The 21508-nt window shown below is 36.1% G+C and overlaps 2 protein-coding genes across 2 annotated transcripts in view; both read right to left on the reverse strand.

Annotated features, from left to right (window-relative positions):
- Positions 1–21508, reverse strand: part of nAChRalpha5 (nicotinic Acetylcholine Receptor alpha5) — a 69545-nt gene that overhangs the window by 39355 nt on the left and 8682 nt on the right. Inside the window, exon 3 of the mRNA XM_068295108.1 lies at positions 3807–5517. Within this exon, the coding sequence (XP_068151209.1) occupies positions 3807–4782 (976 nt within the window). The 5' untranslated portion in view covers positions 4783–5517. The remainder of the gene's footprint in view (positions 1–3806; positions 5518–21508) is intronic.
- Positions 19727–20975, reverse strand: NimC4 (Nimrod C4). The gene has a single exon (XM_068295327.1). The coding sequence runs from the start codon at positions 20969–20971 to the stop codon at positions 19823–19825; it is 1149 nt and encodes a 382-aa protein (XP_068151428.1). The 5' UTR covers positions 20972–20975; the 3' UTR covers positions 19727–19822.

The raw sequence follows: 21508 nt of genomic DNA on the forward strand, positions 1-21508 counted from the left end.
GAAGTGTTTTGAGAAACAGCAAGAAGACAGCCTTCCTTTAGGGAGGCATGGAAGGGATTATGTAGCTCTGTGAGTGTGTGTGTAGTATGTTTGAACTAGCTGACGCCTGGGCCCATCGACATAATCATCATCTGATGCAAATGGCAGGCATGACATTGTGTTTTTCTTTCTTGTGTAACCCTTTAGCTAATGATGGAAAAGGAACTTGTGACATTTATGGTAGACGAATGGAAAATGGTCCTAAAAATGAGAGTGGGCCAGACTTTCAAGATGCTTTAACGTATGTGAAACGTTAGACTTAAACGAGAAGTTGACATTCTAAGCATATGTAGGCAGGCGTATAATGGATAGCATCCAACAATTTGCCAACAAAATAAAGTTAATTTAGATGGAAAAGAACAACTTTCTACGAGTATAACTAGGAAAGATGCAACAAACAAAATTTGTTTAGTTTTAAAGACCTATTTAGACAGAAGCCTTTGCCATCTTTTTGATTCAAATAAAATGCTATAAATAAAATATATATATTTAGAATTCCATTCTGAAGAACAGAAAATCAAAAACTCTGTTAAAAATTGTATTAATTATTTTTGGTTTGAAGGTGTTTTGACTTATTACCTTCAACATATGTTCAGGATTATAAGTGTATAGTCTAAAATAATGTATAAAAGTGACAGCGTTTGGCTTTATAATCAAAAAAGAAAATCAACTTAGTCGCATTATAATATTTTCTCCACTGGCATGGGCTGGCCTGTCAAAATGTTTAAAAAGTCTTGAAGCATGCCAAAAGCCTTTCCGTAGCAATAAATGTCATAAAGAATACATAAAGAGGATGACAGAGATACTGAGAGAAAGGGAGCATAAGAGAGAAGTGAAGAAGTAGGAGAATCGGGCACTTAAATGGCCAACGGGGCGTATGAGCGATGTCATAGGGCAAAATGTATGTACACAACACACTCACATATGCAGCTGGTGTAAGCGACGTTGACGTTGTGCAAAGTTTAAATCTGATTAGCGTCTTGCCAACAGAAAGGGGCGGAGGGCACAACCAACCAAGACCAACGACCAGGACCAAGACAAAGAGGAAGGCCGAGGAAGTAGCCGAGGCAGAAGCAGGAGTTGTTGCCATAGCGGAAACGGAAGTGCTGCCATAAAATCATAAACATGCACACGCATATGGACAGCACAATTGTTGTTGTTATTATTGCTGTTGTTGCCGTTGCTGGCATTGCATGAAACATGAACTCAAAAGCCAAAGCGACAGACAGCTCAAGAAGAAGAAGAAAATATGTTACTGCCGACTTACAGCAGCAGAGACAAAGATAATGTTAAACATGAACTGAATCGACGCGCACACACACATTGATATACCACACATGCATTTTCTGCAATAAAACTCAACAGCAAACAATTTGAAATAATTTAAATAATTGATGCCTTTTAGAAAATAGGTTATATAAAAATTGTATTTAATGCTTATTCGTTATATTTTGCACCACTGTTCGTTGTCTAAGTTTTGTAATGTTGCTTAGCTCCTGGCACGCAAACAACCACACGGCATGGCCCAACGACTTATGTCGATGTAAAAAAAGAAAAGAAACGGGATATGTGTGGAAAAAAAGCAACAGCAAAAGAAGTTACATTGGCAACAATTTCAAACGCACGTTCTGCCTTCTGCCGACTCCTCCGACCATTATATGAGTTCCCTTGCCGTATATGTAGGCAGCCATTAATAACCTCAATATGTGTAAGTGGCAGGACTTTAACCTCCAGCCTCTACCCTTCAGCAGGTGCGCTTCACCTACTGCTCCATCTTCCCCCGTCCATTTTCTGTTTCCCCAACTCCAAACTTTTTCACTAATGGCATGCGCCAGGCAGAAGCTTGACACTGACTGGAGAGCTTGGGCTTGGTTTTTCACTCGAAATATTGTTGCCGTGACAAAGAATTTTTAAGCTGGCCAAAATGAGAAATAAAATAATAAAAGGGGGCAAAGCGTGGGAAAAGATTTTTCAAACTATATACACTATGTACAGTGTACACACATACAGCCACCCCAAAATGGGAGGTAAAATAAAATAGAACATAAAGCTGAGCGGATAGTTTTTGTTTCTCTCTCGCTCTCTCTCCCTCTCTCTGGGAAAAAATGGCATGCTGGCAAAGAAATTGTTCACTAAAAATATTTACGCTCAAGAAATTGTTAAACAAACCAACATGTCACGCGTTGGCTTTGATTATTTTATACAACATTTTATGTCACAAAATTTTTACCTGAGTTAAACTTTAATTTAGTTGGAAATGATTTTTCTAAAGTCTGCTATAAAACATATTTATTAAGCCAATTTAGTTGAGATTTAATAAGTGATAGGTGTGTCTAGTGTTTATTGGTTGCTGCTATTATAGAGAGTTTTTTCTGGCCCATCAGGCGACAAATGTTAGATAATTGGTGTCATTCGATAATTTCATTCGACTTGATTTGTTGACCTTTCTTTATTTTTATTGTATCTAAACAAATAATTCATTTTAATGCGTTTATCGATCATTCTAGTTTAGTGAGTAACAAGACCATGAGTCAGGAAGGGCAAAAAGCTTACACGACTGACTGAAGTCGTTGCGAAAGTTATGTAACTAAGAACCATTGTTTAAGTCCTATACTAACTGCAGATATATGCCTGTAATATGGCCAACCTAAACATTATAATATTAATATTACAGTTTATATACATACGTAGCTACTTATCTTCTACAAATATGTGCCAACTTACTGAGCAAGTTATGAAGAATAGAAAAGGTTAACACATTTAAATTTTCAATCTAGGATAAGAAAAAATACAACAGAGTACACAAATAGCTAAGAAAGCTTTCGCTTTCTGCCTATTAATTTAGCTTAATTAATAAAATGATTATTATTAGCTAAAGCGGTTTTCTTAAGACACTTCAATTCTATTTAAATAGAAATATTAGTATTAATAGAAAAATTGTATGCACAACTTTATTTCCACTTTCAAACTAACTTTCATGCGTTTGATTTCCGCTCGTCAGAGCCCTTTATTATTTTTAAGGTATTGAATAACAACTTAAAGTCTTCGAGAACTATTTATGAATAAAGGACACAAACTAATTTATAGATTTGCAATAATTTGGCGACTCTTTTGTTGGTGACTCTGTAAGACGCTTGAACAAACAGAATAGAAAAAGACATTTCCTTTTTTTTTATTCATTTTGCATGTCAAAGGATTTAAGTTTTTATTTTTTAAGATGTCTGAAAGCAATTCATTGAGTTCTCAAAAAGGGGCCTTAAAACGACAAGTAGTTTATATTTTTTTCCTGCAACTCAAAGCCTCTCTCTTTGAGTGAGCGTGTGTATGCTGGCGGTTACCCACACCAAGCTAGCCTGAACCCCAACAACAATAACAAGATCTAAAATGTACAAGAAAGAAAAAACAACAACAAAGGGGAGAACACAAGGAGAAGAGCAGAAAAAAAAAAACAGCCTTAGGTGCAGACGCTTTTCAAGTGGCATAGACAGGGTCCTGAGATTGCTGGCTGCTTCACTTGAAGCTGTCGTAAATGTCACAACGAACAAACAACAAATGACAACGACAATAGCAACACCGACACCAACAACATAGGCCCACAAAATTTCCCCACTCATGAGTGGTTTTATGTGTCAAAGTGACAATATGTTGCTGTTGCCGCTGCTTGTGTTTGCATTTTGTGCAAGCAACAATTGACAACTTGAGGGCAACAATTGTTGCAGTTTAACCTCTAGGAGTGGCACTATGAGTACTAAAGTAATTGCACTTACCTTTAGCAGATAAATTCAAATATATCAATAAAAATATCCATGAGTGTTTATTAAGTCGATTAAATATGTGTGTGCTGCTGCTGCTGTTGTTGTTGTTGCTGCTGCTGCTGCTGCTGTGATGACTATTACAGTTGGTGCTGGTTCTGGTTTGACAGTTGTTGCTGTTGCTCTTGTTGTGACTAATACTGTGTCTACTCCACAGTTTGGTCAGGCAATTTGTATAGGAAATTATGGCTCTGAAGCCAAATACAATACGACGAATTAGAAATTTGACTCTATGTTGCCACTGTTTGATTGACGGCAGCAACACTTGCAATAGACAATATAAGGTGGTCGGCCAAAGGTCATGCATTGTGTTGCGTTTGCTGATATTGCTGCTGTTGCTGCTGCTGTTAGTCTTGCCACATTGCATATAAGTTGTCAAAGAGCAGAGATTATTATTGTTGTTGCTGTTTTTGTTGCTTAAATTGCTATTGCTATATGTTGTTGCTAATGTTGTGGCTGTTGTTGTTGTTGTTGTTGATGTTGATCCTCCTGCTCCAGCTCCTGCTGCTGTGGTTGCTGATGTGGATTTTCTTTTTCGTCGTCGACGCAATCTTTGTCGCTTGCGTGTGCACAGTCTTATAGTTGTTTGTTGTTGTTGTGTTATACTGGTTGCTGTTGTTGCTGAAATTTTTCTAATGTCTAAATGTTGTTGTTGCTGCTGCTGTTGCTGTTGCTGTTGCTGCTGTTGTTGTTGCTGCTGCTCGTTTTCATTATTGCTGGCTATATTTTGTATCACTACCGACTGAATGTTGTTGTTGCTGCTACTGTTGCTGTTATGATGTTTTTTTGTACTTAAGCTCTTTAGTTGCTGACTGCTGTTGCTGTTGCTGTTGCTGCTGCTGCTGCTGCTGTTGATGTGCCTTAATCTCACTGCCAGCCACAGCTCATCATCATCATCAACTTCACTCAGTTTCAGTTGTGCATTTTTCATAGTCTCTTTGCAAAGTTTTTTCCCTCTTCTTGCCAGCGGATATGGTTTTCTCTGCTTTTATAATAATAATAATATGTAATTATATTTTCTCTGCTGTTGTTGTTGTTGGGGCTTGTTCCTGCAGCAGCTTACATTGTCCTTAACATTATGAGAAAATTTCTCATTCTTGTTTTGTTTGTGTGTGTGTGTGTATTTTATTTTGTTCTTTATCAATTATGGCGAGTATATGTTTTATTGTTTGCCTTTAAAGTTTATTGGTTTTTTTTCTTCTCTCTTTATCTATTTAATAATTTTTTGCTTTTACAACCCGAAGAGCGTTTTTTGTTTTGTGTGTGTGTGTTGAAATTTTTTTTTTGGTTTGTTTTTTTTTTTTTCTTTGTTTCGCTTATAATAAAAATTGTAAGCCTTGGCTTCAGTTTTCGGTAAATTATTAATTCATTGCAGTTGGTTGTTGCTGCTGCTGCTGTTGCTGTTGTTGTTGTTGTTGTTCCGGTGTTGCTTATCTCTTTTTTGCATCTGTTCGGATTTGTTGTAAAATTTGTTGTTTCGTTTTTATCTTCCGTTTTCGTGTTTTGTTTTTGGTTATTAAATATTTGTAAATTTATTTGTATTTCACAATTAAATTATTAAATTTTTGTTGCAGTATTTTTTACTTGGTTTCTTCCCCGTTTGTTGGTTTCTTCTTTTGATGGCAGTGCTTTGTAGCTAAGTTGCTATTGTTGTTGCTGTTGCTGTCTGTAATGATACAAGAGAGAGAGAGAGAAGGAGAATTAGAAATAATTGTAGCAATGGTCGAATTAGATTTTAGCAGCTTATTCAATTAAAATGCAATCTTAGAAGTTCTAAGAGCGTCTTCTTTGGAGACTCAACCAGAAATCTTTACTCATCTTAGCCACAAAATGTAAAGTGCAATCGAAATGAAATTGAATAAGACTAAAATGCAAAATGCAAATGCATGTTTGCGGGCAATGCCTGAGTCATGGGTGATGATGAGAGTTGAAAAGAGTGGGTGGTTGGGTGGATGGATGGACGAATGTGTCAGTTCAGGTTTCAAATTACTCAAAATAATTAGTTTTACTAAAACAATAAACCCTTCGGAAAATTGTGCATGCTAATCACTCGAAGGAATTTGAGCAGCTGCTGCTACCGGCTAACAAAGAGTCCTGCAGGCCTATTTAATGCCCCCGCAAAACAAAGCCTTCATAAATAATGCGTATGCAAAACGATAAATACACAAGTGTATCCAGGACTTTGGGGGCCTGGCAAATGGCCGAGTAGAAGGCAAACAGCAGTAGCAGCAGCAGCTGCAGGATGCAAAATATGCAAATGCCATAGGGAAAGAGAATGAGAGTAAGAGGGAGAGATGGGGAGATGGGGAGAAGAAACCCAAAACAGGCTTTTGCCCTGACGTTGATGGACATGTGCGGGACATTTATGGCATGTCCTGGTTTAGACCAGGACAGGCTTATGCATATTTATGTCAAAACTTGTTACATTTTGCATTCAAAAGTTTGTCTTTTGCATAAGAAAAGCCAACAAAAATTAAAACTAAGCAATTACTTTGAAACAAACCCCTCCCCCCACCAAACAATGTCAATCGATGTTCTCTTATTTCTATGTGATAAAAGAAACAACAAACTATGAAAATTGTAATATATCTAGAAAAGCTGAAAGGGGGAAACTATTTTGCAGCTATTAAAACTTTAAGTCAGCAGTTGCAATAAAAATGTATTTCTACCCAAAATGAATCGACCAAATGAGAAGTGTTTCAAACAAAACTTAATCTTAATTCATTCAATATTAATTGAAGTCGATTTTCAGATAGTTTCATTCTTTTGAGCATCTTTTGAGGCTTATTCTTGTTTTCAGATTTTATCACATTTAAAAATTAATGAAAAAGTTTGGCAACGTTTAATAAATATTTCTAAAGAATTTCTATGGAATTTTTCTATGAAAAAATTAAATTTTTATCTATTTTATGCAACAATTTGCTTTTGTGTCTGTGTGCACTTAACAAATGATTCATGGCCTGCTCTTTGTCCATTCTATTTTTGTATATACTAGTCTTGGCCACTAAATTCTTGTCACATGCAAACGAAACAACTTCGCGGCGCAGTTTGTCATCAACTTTAAGCGGTTAGCAACAAGAAGAAAGTGGAAAGAAAAACAACTGCAAAATCCACTTGTACAAATATTAATTTTCCGGCATTGCGAAAAACTGTCGCCAGTTTCAGAAATGTCCCTGCCCCCCCCCGCCCCCCACCACCACCAAAGGGAGGAGCAAAAGAAAAAAACATGGCTAAGAACATTTTCAGCACATAATTCTTGTTATTTTTTTTGTTTAATTTTTTTTTTTTTGTAGCTAGCCGCAAAAAAGTTGTTTTTTTCCATAATTCATTGAGCCAGAGGTTCGGAGGCAAGGGCGGCAGCTTGGCTATCATTTACACCATGCAAGTTGCCTCCCCGCAACTCTTTGCTAACCAACCCCTCCCGCCAACCAGCAACCTCTAACCACTCCAACCGTTTGGTCTATCCCTTGGCATTTTTTGCTCTGTGCGCTGAAAATTAATTTGCTCACGCGCCAAGCGAAAAAGCGGCAAGAGAAAAAAAAAATGAACCAAACATCCCGGAAAAGTCTCTCGAGTTTCGTATGAAGGGGCATAAGGAGGGGGACAATAAGAAGGATGAGGAGGTAAAATGGTTTCATCTGCAATGCGACGAAAACAGTTTGCCCCCTCGCTATGGCCCTTCTCATTGCTCAACTTGTGGTCCATTTTATGCTATGGCCATCGCATAAATTTCATAAAATTTCATACATCAATACCAAAGAGAACAAGATGGAGCAAGCAAGCCAAATATATAGACAGAGACAGAGAGAAAGAGAGAGTAAGTGAGGCAACAGGTAAGAGGGCTGGCGGTTTGCCACTTCAACTGATTAGCCAGTCGCCAAAATACTATATATGTACTTACATATACATATAAACGGATGTATTCAACTGCGATTGCAATAAAATGTTTTGCTTGGTCTTTGGGCATTGAGCCAACAAAAAAAATATCAAAAGTGTTGCCTACTTTTCTGCCACCTGACTCTCTCGTTCTTTCTCTCTGTCTCTCTTTCAGTCACCGCACACAGCAAATTAAATATTTGAGTGGCATCATTGTTGTTGCATTTTGGTGGTGCAGCTGCCCCCGGGTTGCTTGGCTTGACTGGCTGCTGCCCGACTTGACTTGTGGCATCAAGTGACCCATAAAACGTTGCCGGGCCAAAATTGCCGCCAACTGTTGCTGGAAGTCGAACAAATAAGCTTGCTGTACTTTTTTTTCACCCGGACAGGTTCAATTGCAGTTTAAATGATGTCTCGTTATCCATTGTGTGGGCATAAAAATTGCTCCTCAAAGGCATTTTCGTTCATTATGTTGGCATAATTCAGTTCAAGTCCTTTTTTTTCTATAAATATGTAATTTATAATTGATGGTGCTTCGATAAACTCTATTGTTCAAATGTGTTTTGAATAATATTATTAAAATTAGTAAACAATTAGTGATACAAAGGTTTTCTAAAATATTAAATTAAATTGATCTAGTCAGGGTCACCAATAAAAACAATTAAATTTTATTCGCATCTCACATTAGGTTAATTAAATTTTTAATTGAAACTACAGAAGCTTGCCACTGAAGTATTAAATTATAAACCTTTGCTGCGTGAACTTTAGAGTTGTAAGCTATTCTTATTTCGCTTCATTTAGTTATAATTTCCAACTTGTTCTGGTGTTAAAGTAAAACGAAGTTATAAGTTATAAAATGTAAAGGAATATCAAGACTATTCGAAATATTGAGAGCTCTTGTTTACTTGACACGTCGGGGTCACCATAAAGTTTACGACTTGTGCATTTATTATTTTCAGTCAGGACTTTTGCATTTGCATTGCCTGCCATCTGTTGGCTGAATGGGTAAGCTGCGTTTTGCCTTTTGGAACTAAAGTCTATTGAACTTTGACTCTTTGGAGTGGCGTTGACTTATTGGGCACTCTTCAACTGTCTGGTAGACTCGTTTGGCGAATGCAAATAAATTATTGTGTTTTTTCTCTTCATACGATATTTAAGTTCTGCTCGTTCAGTTACATAGATAGAACCTGACAAACTCATGAATATTTCCTTACAGTTTGTTTCTTCTTGTTGTCATCATCATTTCACTGCTTTATCGTTTCTCTTTCTCTTTGTTATGGCTGTTTGCATATTTAAGGGAAAAAATGCAAAAAAAAAAAGACAGAGAAAATGTAAAAAAAACAGAAACGGGAAAACACTTTTAACCCATGTGAAGTGAATGGCTGTGTGAGTGAGTGTGTGTGTGTGTGTGTGTTTGTGTGTGTAAATATAACCAAACATAAATCATTTGAAACAGTCACATAAATTATTGAAATGCTTTCTGCATTATCATGATGATGTTGGCTTTGCTTTAAACAAAATTCTTCGGTCTTCTTGGCCTTGGCCAACAATTATTAACTTTTTTATGGCATCGACAAATTTCTCTTTTCAAATGACTATAAAATCGTAATGTTGTCTCAGTGACTTAAAAATATGTTGAAGAATCGAAATTTGACACATGGGGAAAAAATTGCAGCATACTGAAAAATTCCACAAAAAACGAGCCCGATTGTCAGATTTTAAAACGTGATGCAGAGCAACTGCAAGTCGTTCTTAGACTTCTTAGCGTTCATTCAATAGATTTTTCTATTGGTCAGCAGAAACGTGAAGCACAAGAATACAACAAAAACAACAGAAATAGTAGAATTTTTTTATGTCTTTCAGTTTCCATCTCAGATGCGTTGAAGCGTTAAAAAAAAAAGGGTTTGTGTTCTCTTCCTCAAAACTTGTATGTTATGTGTGTTCGTGTATGGATTATGGTGTTCCACATGGCCCAGGATCCCATTAAATTGGCCATAATTTTGCTCATAATCAGAAAAAAAGAGACGATGGATATATTTTGTTGTTTCGCTCTTTTTTTTTCTTTTTTTTGTGTTATATTATATGTGTTGAAAACTTTGTTCAATGAATTGGAAGCATATTTTCTTGGCAGATGGAAAAGTAGTTAAAGAGCATATTCGAATAGTGCGTAACATATGGAAAAGAATAGAAAAGAACGAAGATTGTTTGATGGACCGACAAGAAACTATTTAATATACAAAGCTAACATTTTTTGCTATAGTCAGCCTTAAACAAGCAATGGAAAAGTATGAAAAGGAAACATAGTTTATTATTGATAAGAAATAATTGTGGTCTGAGAAGAAGACTAATTAGATTGAAAGAGCACTTGACTTCCAGTTTACTTAACATGGTCCTAGTTAATACTGAGACTTGAGAACCTTTCGTTCCATAGATCCTTAAATGTTGCCCCTAAATCATGAACTTAGATTTCCAATTCAAATAGATCCTTGTTACCTAATAATCTTCAAAATATCAAAAACTTCAATTTAATTTTCATTGTGTCTGAGTGTTTCCCCATTTCAAACCTTTCTAACTATCTGTTTGTTATGGATTAAACATTTCTTGATTAGCATTTCGAATTTGTTTTTTCATCTCCGGTCTTAAACAAAAATAAATGACTTACTATTGAAATTTTCCGATTCCTTTTCTAGTTGAGAATAAAATTTGTTATGTTAAGCCAAATAAAAATAACAACCAATATCAATCGACCAGTTATAACCAATAACCAAAAAGCCAAAGTAAAACCAAAAACACAACAACAACAAAAAAGGAAAAGCAAAAATATAAATGTTATAGCTGCTTCAACCATATTTAATAGTCATTGATACATTTCCCACGAGCTGTAACAATAAATAAGCTCCTAAGACCCAAGTAAAACCAAGCCATATATTTGTACTCTATATATTAATGTATATAAATACATATATATATATGTTTGTTTGTGTGTACATAAGGGCCAATGTGATTAACCCTTAATGCCTAACAGCAATTATAGCCATGTGGAGGCATGAAGATGAAGCTGAGGCCAACGCCAACGTTAACGTCAACGCCAAAGCCGACGCCAACAGCGACTGCTACGTCGACTGCAGTTGGCAAGCCAAACTTAATTTTTAGCACAGACGGCAACAACTTGACCCATATTTCCAATGGCTGACACCATCCTCCCAACCAAGCAACCTCCACACCGTTTCTAACGCAATCTCAGTGCCACTTAAAGCTCACACACCAGCTGCCCTCCCCCGACCCCCTCCCATCACCTCATCAGCCCGCCATCCCTCTTGGACTCCCCTCTCTAGCATTAGCACGGGAACCACCACCATTCCACCTATTCGAAGCAATCTATGCCATCCTCGCAGCACATTAACGTACTGAAAAACTGAAATTTTGTCGTCGAAGCGGCAAATGAGCTGGAAGAGCATTGATGTGAACGAGTAGAACGGTGGCTGGCAACGAAATAAATATGTATGTAAACAAAAAACGAAGAGTGGGCAAAAAAAAAAAACTGAGCTAGGCAATAGAAATTTTGTTTTGCTATTCTATTTTTTAAGCTAGAAACTTGAAGAGTGGTTATAGAGGGAACGAAAAGTCATTGAGCGCGGAAGGTGGCAAGGGGCAAAAAAAAGGCGATGGTCTGTGGAAAATTTGCGATTTGCGCTGGCGCAACAATAAATTAAGTAAAAAATTAATGTCAACCAAAAGAAGACACAACAACAACCAAATCGCATGGAGCAGTTCGTATCTTCTCTTCTGTTCCCACATTACGTATACGCCATGTAGTTGAATATGTATTTATTATAGATTTTTCGTTCATTCTAATGAATTTTATTAGTTTAGGGGATGCATAAACAAACACTTAAAGAGCCAACACAGGGTGCCTCATTTGCCAAATCGAATTAAGTGTCGGTTTTTGCCTGTTTTCGTTAGATTCTTTTTTTTTTTTTTTTTTGGTTTTGTGTTACCTCCCATTCAAAAGAAGAGAGAGCGTATTTGCTCTCTCACTCACACACACACTCCCTTTCTCTTTTACTCTCTCTCATTCGCTCTCTGACTCCCCCTGACCCTTCTGTGCTTGTGCTCTATCTCTCTGTAAAAGCTCGTTTTGCTAAAATGTTATCCCTGGATGCTGGAAATTCCTTCTTTTTTGTGTTGTCGTTGCCTACTTATAGGCGCACGCATCGAAATTTTAATGTTATCCTCGTGCCATGGCACAAAATATCAAAAAAAAAAAAAAAAAAACAACGACAAGAAAAACAAAAGAGAAAGGAAAACAACGAAAATTTCATTTTGATTTTCATTGCTTTTATTGTCTGTTGAGAGCAAAAATGCATACACAGTAGATGAAAATTTATATCTGTTCAAATTAGAGTTCTTTTTTCCTTATGCTCTACGAAATGCAATCAAAATGTTTTTGTTTCAAACTTTCACATTGTTGTCAGTTTGTAGAAAATTTTGTAAATTGCTTGATGGCTTTTGCAATTAAGCAATATTGAGACAATTATACATATGAATCTGACAAGAGTCTTCAGATTCGGTTTATGGGAGTGTTTGAAATAACAATACAAATTGCAATAGCAAAAGTTTTTTGTGGACTATGCACAACCGATTTGATAAGCTGATGAGATTTAATCAGTTTGCATGAAGCCTGAACCACTGGCTCCTTTCTTTGTTATTCATTACAATCATTTCTTTAAAAAACGAAAACTTAAAACATCTAACAAATAGGTCTAACAATAACCGATACATGTACTTTTGTATCCACTTAAAATCTTTAAAAAATCGATTGATAATCATTTAAGATATTAATAATATACCAATAAAAGACTAAAACTAAAAAATAATTTTAGAAATTGTTAAAAAATTATTATTATTATTTATTGTTTCATACACTTACAAACTTGAATATAACCAACATTGTAAGTTAGAACCTTACAAACTTTAACTTTAAGGAAAGAAACAAACTTTGCATTGAGCTAATTGAGAATATTTTATGTTCAGCCAATATCTAGTTTTGTTTAATTTAAAACGGAAAAGTTTTTTATTATTATATTAGTACCTCTAACTCATATAAATTTAGTACTGAATCCTTATTATTAAAATCTATAATGCATTTACCATGTATTGTTGTCTTTATTCTTGCTATACATGAGTACTTAATTCATTTTCAATTGGTCGTTGTTTCTTGATGCATTTATTGTGTTTATGCTTTCACTTAATTTGAAGCAATTCATCTGAGGATGAAAATTTTGGGTATGCCATCAAAGCAATTAATCTGGCTGCTTGTCTTGGTAAACAAAACATCGATTGAGAGCCATTATTGGGCACTTAAAGTTGGTTAAGCTTTTGTCTACTATTCCCCATGGCAACGCCCATGCTAAGCTACTTTCCAATATCGCTCCCAAAAACAAAACTAACCTCAAACTCCATTAAAACTAATTAATGTTTGAAAATAGCAAAAACTGCAGCAAAGTTCGCTGCATCGTGGAGTAAGTAATAATTATAATGATGATCATAACTTGAGCCAGAGCCAAAGCAGATTGCGTGGCCAACTGCCATAGAGTCTTTTGGCCCCTCACCTCACTGCGATTAAAAGTCTGCCACTGTGGCTACCTCTTCCCCTCTCTCTTTCTCTCTCTCTCTCTCTCTCTCTCGCTTATTCTCTTTTATATTTTTACTCTATCCCGTTCTGTTCCCTCAAGGCAATTGACCAACATTTTCAATTAATTTTTGCTCCAATAATCAGGCAAACGTTACGTGGCGGCGATGGAAGAAGAACGAGATGTGTCCATGTCGTGCGCGACATCGTCCCACCTTCCCTCCCATTCCGACTCATGCTCGTTGTTTCTCCTCTTTAGCGCTTTGCACAAACATTTACATGCCCCATGGCTGATGTTGCCCCATGCCACCATGCAAAAGGATGTTGGGAAAGGGGGGGCAAAAAAACTTCTCCTTAACGCACAGTTGAGTTATTTGAAGCGCAGCTGTTGGCCAAAGCCAACTTGATATCCCCACAATCCCCTTTACCATCAGTTTGCTGGCATCAGACTGGGTTTTTCTTTTTTGGGTGGCAGAGGGAGGAGGGCGTGCTATGCCACAAAATATTGCAGTAAAAGTTTATATATGGGTGACTCGTTAACCTTTTTTGCCATAGCCCAGAACATTTATCTTATAATTATAATTGAAAGCAAAATGGTTAATGTTGGGTAAGGGGAAGAAGATGAAGAATGATGGCTGATGGCACGGAGATGTGTGTGGTTGGTGGTTAAATAGAGGCATGGGTATATATGCTACTCCCTTGAGTTTCTTTCAAGTTTGCAGTTTATTTTATGACAGGTGTGAAACTAGCCCATTAACTATTACAAACCATGGCATATATCCAGGTACTCAAAATATTCAATTAAAAATCTTATAATATTTTAAGTGACAAAAGTTACTTGAAGTGAGAAAAGTTACTTCTTTAAAAACATAAAGTTCTTCATGGTTCAAGAAATTGTGAATTTGAATATGACAGAACATATTTTTAATCTCTCAGGACAATAATTGACTTAAACTTTATCTTAAACTCGCTGTAAAATTCAAACCAACTGCAAATTTCTAAATATATGTATATAAATAGTATCATTAATATCATGTCTGATCTTATGCCAGTTGAAGGTTACCTCGAATTATTCAAATTGATAAAATTGATATGTTTGGAAAAGTTTTTGAAAGGATTCTTAAAAGGATTCGTTTAATTTGATTTTATGATGTAATAGACTCATTAAAATGATTTATCATCTGCAGTATAGAAATTAAGTATATAATATAAAAGGATAAAGAAGGAGGACTCTCAAAATAAAAAAGAAATTTAAACAAATAAAGGTTAGTTTGAAAGTGTAATTTAATATCTCTCTTAGAACTTTGCAATATTTTTCTTTGTAAAAACTATATCTCTAACAGACTTTCACTACAAAGTCAAAGGTCAGAATCCTTTAAGAACGGCATTTCAAAGTCGTTACACTAAAAATAATAACTCTCATAATAGAAACTGTTTTGTTCATCTCACATTTGTATGCAAATAGATACTTTAACTCTGATTATGCCGAGATTAACTTACCTAATCAAATGTGATTAATTTATGAGACTAAAAAATGTTAGAGCAATAGCAAACTTTTTATGCCACCGAGAACAACAGCAACAACAACAACTCAACTCTGGAATGCCCAACAAAAAAATTTTCCATCCTGTCCAACAAGTTACAAACACACACACACACACACACACATAGAAAAGTATGTAGTTATACATGCATATATGTATATAATATAAATATATATGTTTATATGCTTGAGATTCATGTGCATTAAGTTAAATGCTTTGCGGTCTGGGCACTTTGGTTTATAAAAAAAAGAAGGCAAAAAAATGGAAAAAAATAAAAAAAGCTAAGGAAAAACTAAACTCTGAGAGAAAAACCGCTTTTCAAACATTTAACGATATATGCATATTGTTGCTGTTGTTTTTTTTTCTCTTTTTTTTTAATATTTTTTTAGGTCAGACACGAGCACAAAAATATTTTAGCATAAAAATACGAATATGCATATAAGATTTCAGTTTTCTGTGAGCAAAAAGAAAAACCAAACTTCTTTCCACAAACACAAACGCACCACTCGCATACTCACACACACACAGACACACACACACACTCATATTCACTTATATTTGTAAATATTTTTGTACGGGAGAAACTTATTAACATACTTCAGGATGTGCATTAGGAGTGTTCGTGTGTATGTATGTATGTGTGTGTGTGCGTTTAATTGCTGTTGCCATGAAGGCGTATGGAAGGGGGGGAGTGGCCTTGCTCATGTTTGACAATAAAAATGTAGAATTTGTGAGGCCAAAACTGAGAGGAAAGGCAGGAAAGAGAAAGAGACAGGTTTTGTGATTATTGAAACACATTACCAAGTAAGCCACCATACACCTGATCCCCCTCCTCCTTTACCTTGTCAATCCGTATGTTCCATATGTTAGTTCCTTGTTCTCACTCTGTCTCACACACACACACACTCTCTCTCCTCTCTCTCACATACACACTGTGTTTCCATCTCTCTCACACTGTTTCGCTGGGCTGCTGCTGTAAATAATTTTCAAAGATGAGGAAAAATAGGTCAACTGTTAAACTGGGCGTGACGGTGAAAGTGGCAAAACTGAAGTTGCAGTTGCCACGCCCCTAAAAACGCAAAAACCACCTTTCTTATGCCACCGAACCCCATCCCTTCCCTTCAGAACACCCCCCAACAAAATCTAAACAAAAAGTTTTCCCCAAAAAAAAAAAAGAAACCTCAACATATTTTCCAGCTTTTTAATTGGGCTGACTGTGGGCGTGGCAGTCAAAAAAAAAAGGGTCTAAGCAGTTTTTAGAGCAACTAGTGGTTAATATTTGATGGCTGCAGGAGCAACTGCATCAACAGCAGCAGCAACTGCGGTAGCAGCAGAATTTAACTGCAGCGACCTACTTTCTGACAATGCATTTTTGCAGAATCTGCAGTGCATCAGTGGATCAAATGAAAGGTTGTGCAAAAAGGTGGTGTTTGAAGGGTGGGTAAAGAAGCTGCATCAACAAGTACAGATACTCACACACATACACACACACACACTCAGTCACACAATCTATAGACAGGAAACTGGGGAAATAAGTAAAAGCTGAAACTTTGTTGTTAAATTTTACTTTATTCCTTTTGTTACATCTCCCAATTGAAGTTCAGGCTCCTCCCCCGCACCACCCTCCCATAAATAAAAACTATGATAAAAGGTCAAGATGAATCTCAACAATAAAAGAAGTCAAAACTTATGCATAGAATCACAAAAGCAATGCTGAATAATTGCAAACACAATACAAACAAACCTTTTTTCAGAATTCTCAAACGAAAATTTAAGATAAATTTAAATAATCTTTAACTTTTGTTGCAAAGGAATAAATTTAAAAAAAAAAACCTAGTTAACAAATATTTATAATAAAGTTCTCACGTTTTGCTATAAGACTATTTGTTGCTGTCAGAATGAATAGGAGATCCTTTTTCGCATTTAAAATTCAAATATTATGAAATTGTTTTAGAACATGATCTGAGATGAAATTTTACTTATGTATTATAACATTGTAAGCTTTGTCCACTAAAGTATGCAATAAACAGAGTAAAAATTCACTTTTTAAAACATAAAGAGATTGTTTCTTTTAAAAAAAATAATTTTTCAAGCAAATATTCTAATTATAGGCAATTTTTAAGTTACAGAGAAAACGAAACGTAAAAATAAAGAATACTTTTCCACCATATTGCATACTTTAAGGGGCCAAGTTATCCCAAATCTTAATATTGCTAATCACATTTGTTGTCTTATTTATAAATTTACTAAAGTTTAACAAAGTTTATAGTTTTAATTTTTATTTGTAATATGAGCACTAGTTTTTTTTTTCTATAATTCTTTTATACGCCACAGTTGACTAAAATATAATTTTAGTTATAATTGGCAAAGGTATTTAAAGAAGTTTCTTTGCTTTTTTTTTTTTTTTTTCATCCTAAGTGCTTTGAATGTTGAAATAAAAATTTAACCCAGATGAACTTTTTGCTTATTGTTTTAGAAGCCTCTCGAAACTAAAAACTACGACAAATTTTTCTTTTACCTTCACTCTCGGGTCTTTGTGTCTCGCATTCGTTTTGAGTCGCATTTTCGTTTCCACTTTCATGCTAATTTCATTTAGTAAGTTAACGAAACGTAAAAATGAGATCCTCTTGTGGTAGCTATGTATACTATACAGTCCTATATATAAATAAGAATAGTTTTCATTTACCTCAAGGTTTCTTGATTTTTTTGTTGTTTATTTTTGCCTCGCTTACACTTTCGTTTTTTAATTTAATTGAATTAAATGCAAGTTTCTCTAGGAGAAACATTTGCACGTTGGGCCAAAAATAAATTTTGCAAACAACAAATAATATAAATAAATAACTAAGCACCAAGCAAAAAAAAAAAAAAAAGATGGAGAGAGAAAGAGCAACCAAATGGCAAATGCAAAAAGGAAAGCGAAGAAGACAACGCAGAATAAGAGGAAAGAAAAAGGCAGTAGGCAAAAGCAAAGGCAAACCAACGAAGCGACGAACCAACCAACCAGCCAGTCCAGATGAGATGAGTTGAGTTGAGTATGAGTCCATGTCCTTGGGCAACTTCCCACGCGAAAATGTGAGGCAGCAAAGGTTACAAACACACAAATACACACACACAGACTTCTACAGGGACACACAGACACGCACAAAAGCAATCAAAGAGAATGGCTGAGGCACACACAGACTCACACACATAGAAAACACCGACAAAAGAGAAGAGAAAACAACATAAAAATTAAAGAAGCTTTAAGTATCCTTGCTACAGAGGGCTGGTGGGGGGAGGATGCTGTCTGAGGTGGAAGCTGTTGGTGGTGGCCCTGCTCACTAGCTGGTTGGGGGGGTGATGATGGCCATCCTTTGGGCGGCAGGACTATACGAATTTTTGGTGCGTTGGCTGTTCATGTGTTTTTTGCGTTTCGTTTGCTAAGATTTTTTTTTTTTTTTTTTTTGTACGTAGTCAAAGTTTAGAAGCTCTCACGCACTTTTTGCTCTCTTGGAATAATATGTTCTCTGTAAAATACACTCTCTTTAAGCACTTTCCCTCTCTCTCTTTCTCACTCTCTTTTGCTATCCCTCTCTGTGTTAAAGCTTTCGTCAAGGTTTAAAAGAAAATATATTAAAAATGTGCATCTATCGAGATCTTTTTTTATACTACCACTAAAACATATACATTTACATTTATCTCTAAGGAATTTATTTTTTATCAAGAAGTTACCGTTAGAAGTAGAACCTGGTCCATTGGTCTATTTCTATTTTGTCTATATCAATTAACCACCACCAAAAAAGTTCAGTTTTTAACTGATATACATATATAATCTCTTTGGTAATAATATCGTCCAGATACAATTCAACACACTTAATATTATAATGTGTTTTTGAAAAATGCAAAAATTTTTTTGGAATCTTTCAAACATTTTTCCTTCAATTCATTTAATAAGGTTAACAACTTGTTTCGCCTCAAGGTCATAGAAAACTTAAGGAATAGCATTATAAATATGCATTTAAAAAAGAACTATAGGTATTTCGGATTTAAGAGATAAGTCAAGAGCACAAATTTGAATACATTAGCAATCACTTTCTAATCAAATTCCATAAATCAAGAGAAAAATAATATTGAAAGATTATTACTTCTTAAATACACATTATAAAAATTCTGCTTTCTAGCCATTGACATATTAATTCTTGCCTTATCTGACCCTAATAAATGTTTACAAATATGCTTAACTATTTTTGGTATAAGCTCATATGTATATACATACATATTTCTTTTTCTTTTTGTTGCTCATTGTATTCCATTCAATTCAAGTCTTTCATACCCCCAAGCAGATAAAAGATGATATGTTGCCCATTGTCTTTGGTTGCTACGAATAAATCTCTTATTTAAGTGCAGCTCTTATCCAACTTGTCCTTGACTAAGTACTCGTATCAATGGAAAAAAAGTCAAAGTGCACGAAAATATATATAGAAAAATTTCCATATTCCCATTTGCATAGATGACAAATAGAACAAAGGTCCACAAGCGATTACTTAACAAATGCCATGCCAAATTATGCATATAATTATGCGTAATCTATTCACGTTCTAACTGTCTAACTATGATATAAATCAAAGTGCTGCAGAGAAACTGAAACTATTAATAATAAAGAAATGTCTGAGAATGCATCCTTAAATAGAAATCATCTACATGTCACTTGAATGAAATAAAAAACCATTAAACATTTCCCTTGCTGAGCATCGATTTTGGAACATTAAGTTTAATTTATCAATCAGCACTTGAAAGATTTGTGCCCACCCGCATTTAGTTGGAAGAGGGAAATATCAAGTCTATTTAATCAGTCTACATACTTTATTAAATTTAATATCGAAAAAATAAATTTTACTTAATAGCTAACAATGAAAAATGAACTAACACAGCCGACAGAATTATGGTACCCATTCGTCTACATCGTAGCTCTTCTTTGAGTATTCACACTGGAGAACAGGCTCTTTGGGTAAGGCCTCGTTCTCGGATTGATCACGACGCTGGCGATGATGACGCACACCACCAATCAGACCAGCCAGCAACAGGACGAACAGTGAGCCACTGGCCAAGCCAATGATTGGTATAGTCCATGGATTCAGTTCATTATCCTCATCGGCAGCCTGATCAATGCTTAATAGCTCTTCCAATATTCCACGACGACAGGAGAGAGTTGAATTTTGCTCGGCATCATTCTCCTGGACATAACCCTCGGCGCATATACAAGAGCCTAAATCACTGCACACCTGATGATGACCCACACAGCCAGCTATGCGACAATCCTTGACCTCAGCCTCGTTGCTGTCGAATGTTTCGGGTCTACATTGCCCGCCGTATAAGACAAAACCTTCGCTACATTCTTCGGAAGTGGGTGGTATATCATTGGTGGTGGACATTGGCTCTTCCTCCTCCTCCACTGACGCTACGTGAGCAATCTCTTTACATTTATTCTCATTTTCGTCCCAGTCGTAGCCTTCAATGCATTCACAACGTTCCACGTCGATGCATTTGCCGTTGGCACAGCCATCACCCAATTGACAAGTGGGCACACAATCCCCGCTGACACCATCACCCGCGGGACTTAGCTGCTTATAGCCCTCACGACAGGAACAAGTATTAGGAGCAACACATTGTGAGCCCTTTGAACAGCTGCGCTCACAGATTGGCTCACAGTAATGACTGCCGTCACGATGATCCAAGGCGGAAACATAGCCTGTTGTGCACTGACATCTTTGGGGAGCCACACAACTGGCATGAGCCGGACAGCCACGCTCACAGATCGGTTCGCAGAGACCTGATTCCACTTGATGATAGCCCACACAACAATCCGATACCAATTTATGGGTGATTTGCTCTTCATATGCCGTGTATTCTTCAAATTTTTTTTCCGTCTTCTTCCAGGGTGTCCATTTTGATGGTTTCTTTACTATGGTCCTGGTCTTGATCACGGGGACGACAGTGCGACTGGTTACATTACGTTCGCAGTAATTCTCTCTGATCGATGTGGCCACAATGGGACTGAGGAGAAGGCATAAACCAAAAACGATCTTCATTGTACAAGTCTCACGACTGAACTAAATACAGACAGGCCATTTGAGTTGACTTGAGGCCTAGGCATACCACATCCGCAGCTAGATAATCCTCAGAATGAGAATGAATGAGATAAACATTGAGAAGGAGAGTGAGAGGAGGAGCGAGGAAAACAACAACAACAACTACTACTATAAAGAGATGTAGAGAGGAGGGTTGTGTTTTCATATCTCCCTCGGTCTGTCTCTCTCCTTCACAAAAAAAGAGCGACTGGCAAAGGTCACCCTCGAACTCTGGTTTTATCATAATGTCCCCGCTTCATAAAGACGCCCGCATATTCTTCAGTTGTAGCTGATAAGCCATAAATATGTATACACATACACACATACATATAAAATTATATATAGAGAAAAAGAGATACATTTGTTTTTCATTCATTTGAATGGATACGACAAATTTCAGTCGGATGGTGTTGGCCTCACATGAGTCACAAAAGCAACGGAACTAATGTGCCTATTTTGTTTTTAGTTTAGTTTATTTGCGGAAAATATAATTGATAT

This window comes from Drosophila tropicalis, unplaced genomic scaffold (genome assembly GCF_018151085.1).
Source record: "Drosophila tropicalis isolate 14030-0801.00 unplaced genomic scaffold, ASM1815108v1 contig_845, whole genome shotgun sequence".
In the NCBI taxonomy this organism is placed as follows: domain Eukaryota; kingdom Metazoa; phylum Arthropoda; class Insecta; order Diptera; family Drosophilidae; genus Drosophila; species Drosophila tropicalis.

Bases quoted from the DNA above. Each gene is read 5' to 3' on its own strand.
- NimC4 (XM_068295327.1), bottom strand. From the start codon at position 20,971: ATGAAGATCGTTTTTGGTTTATGCCTTCTCCTCAGTCCCATTGTGGCC.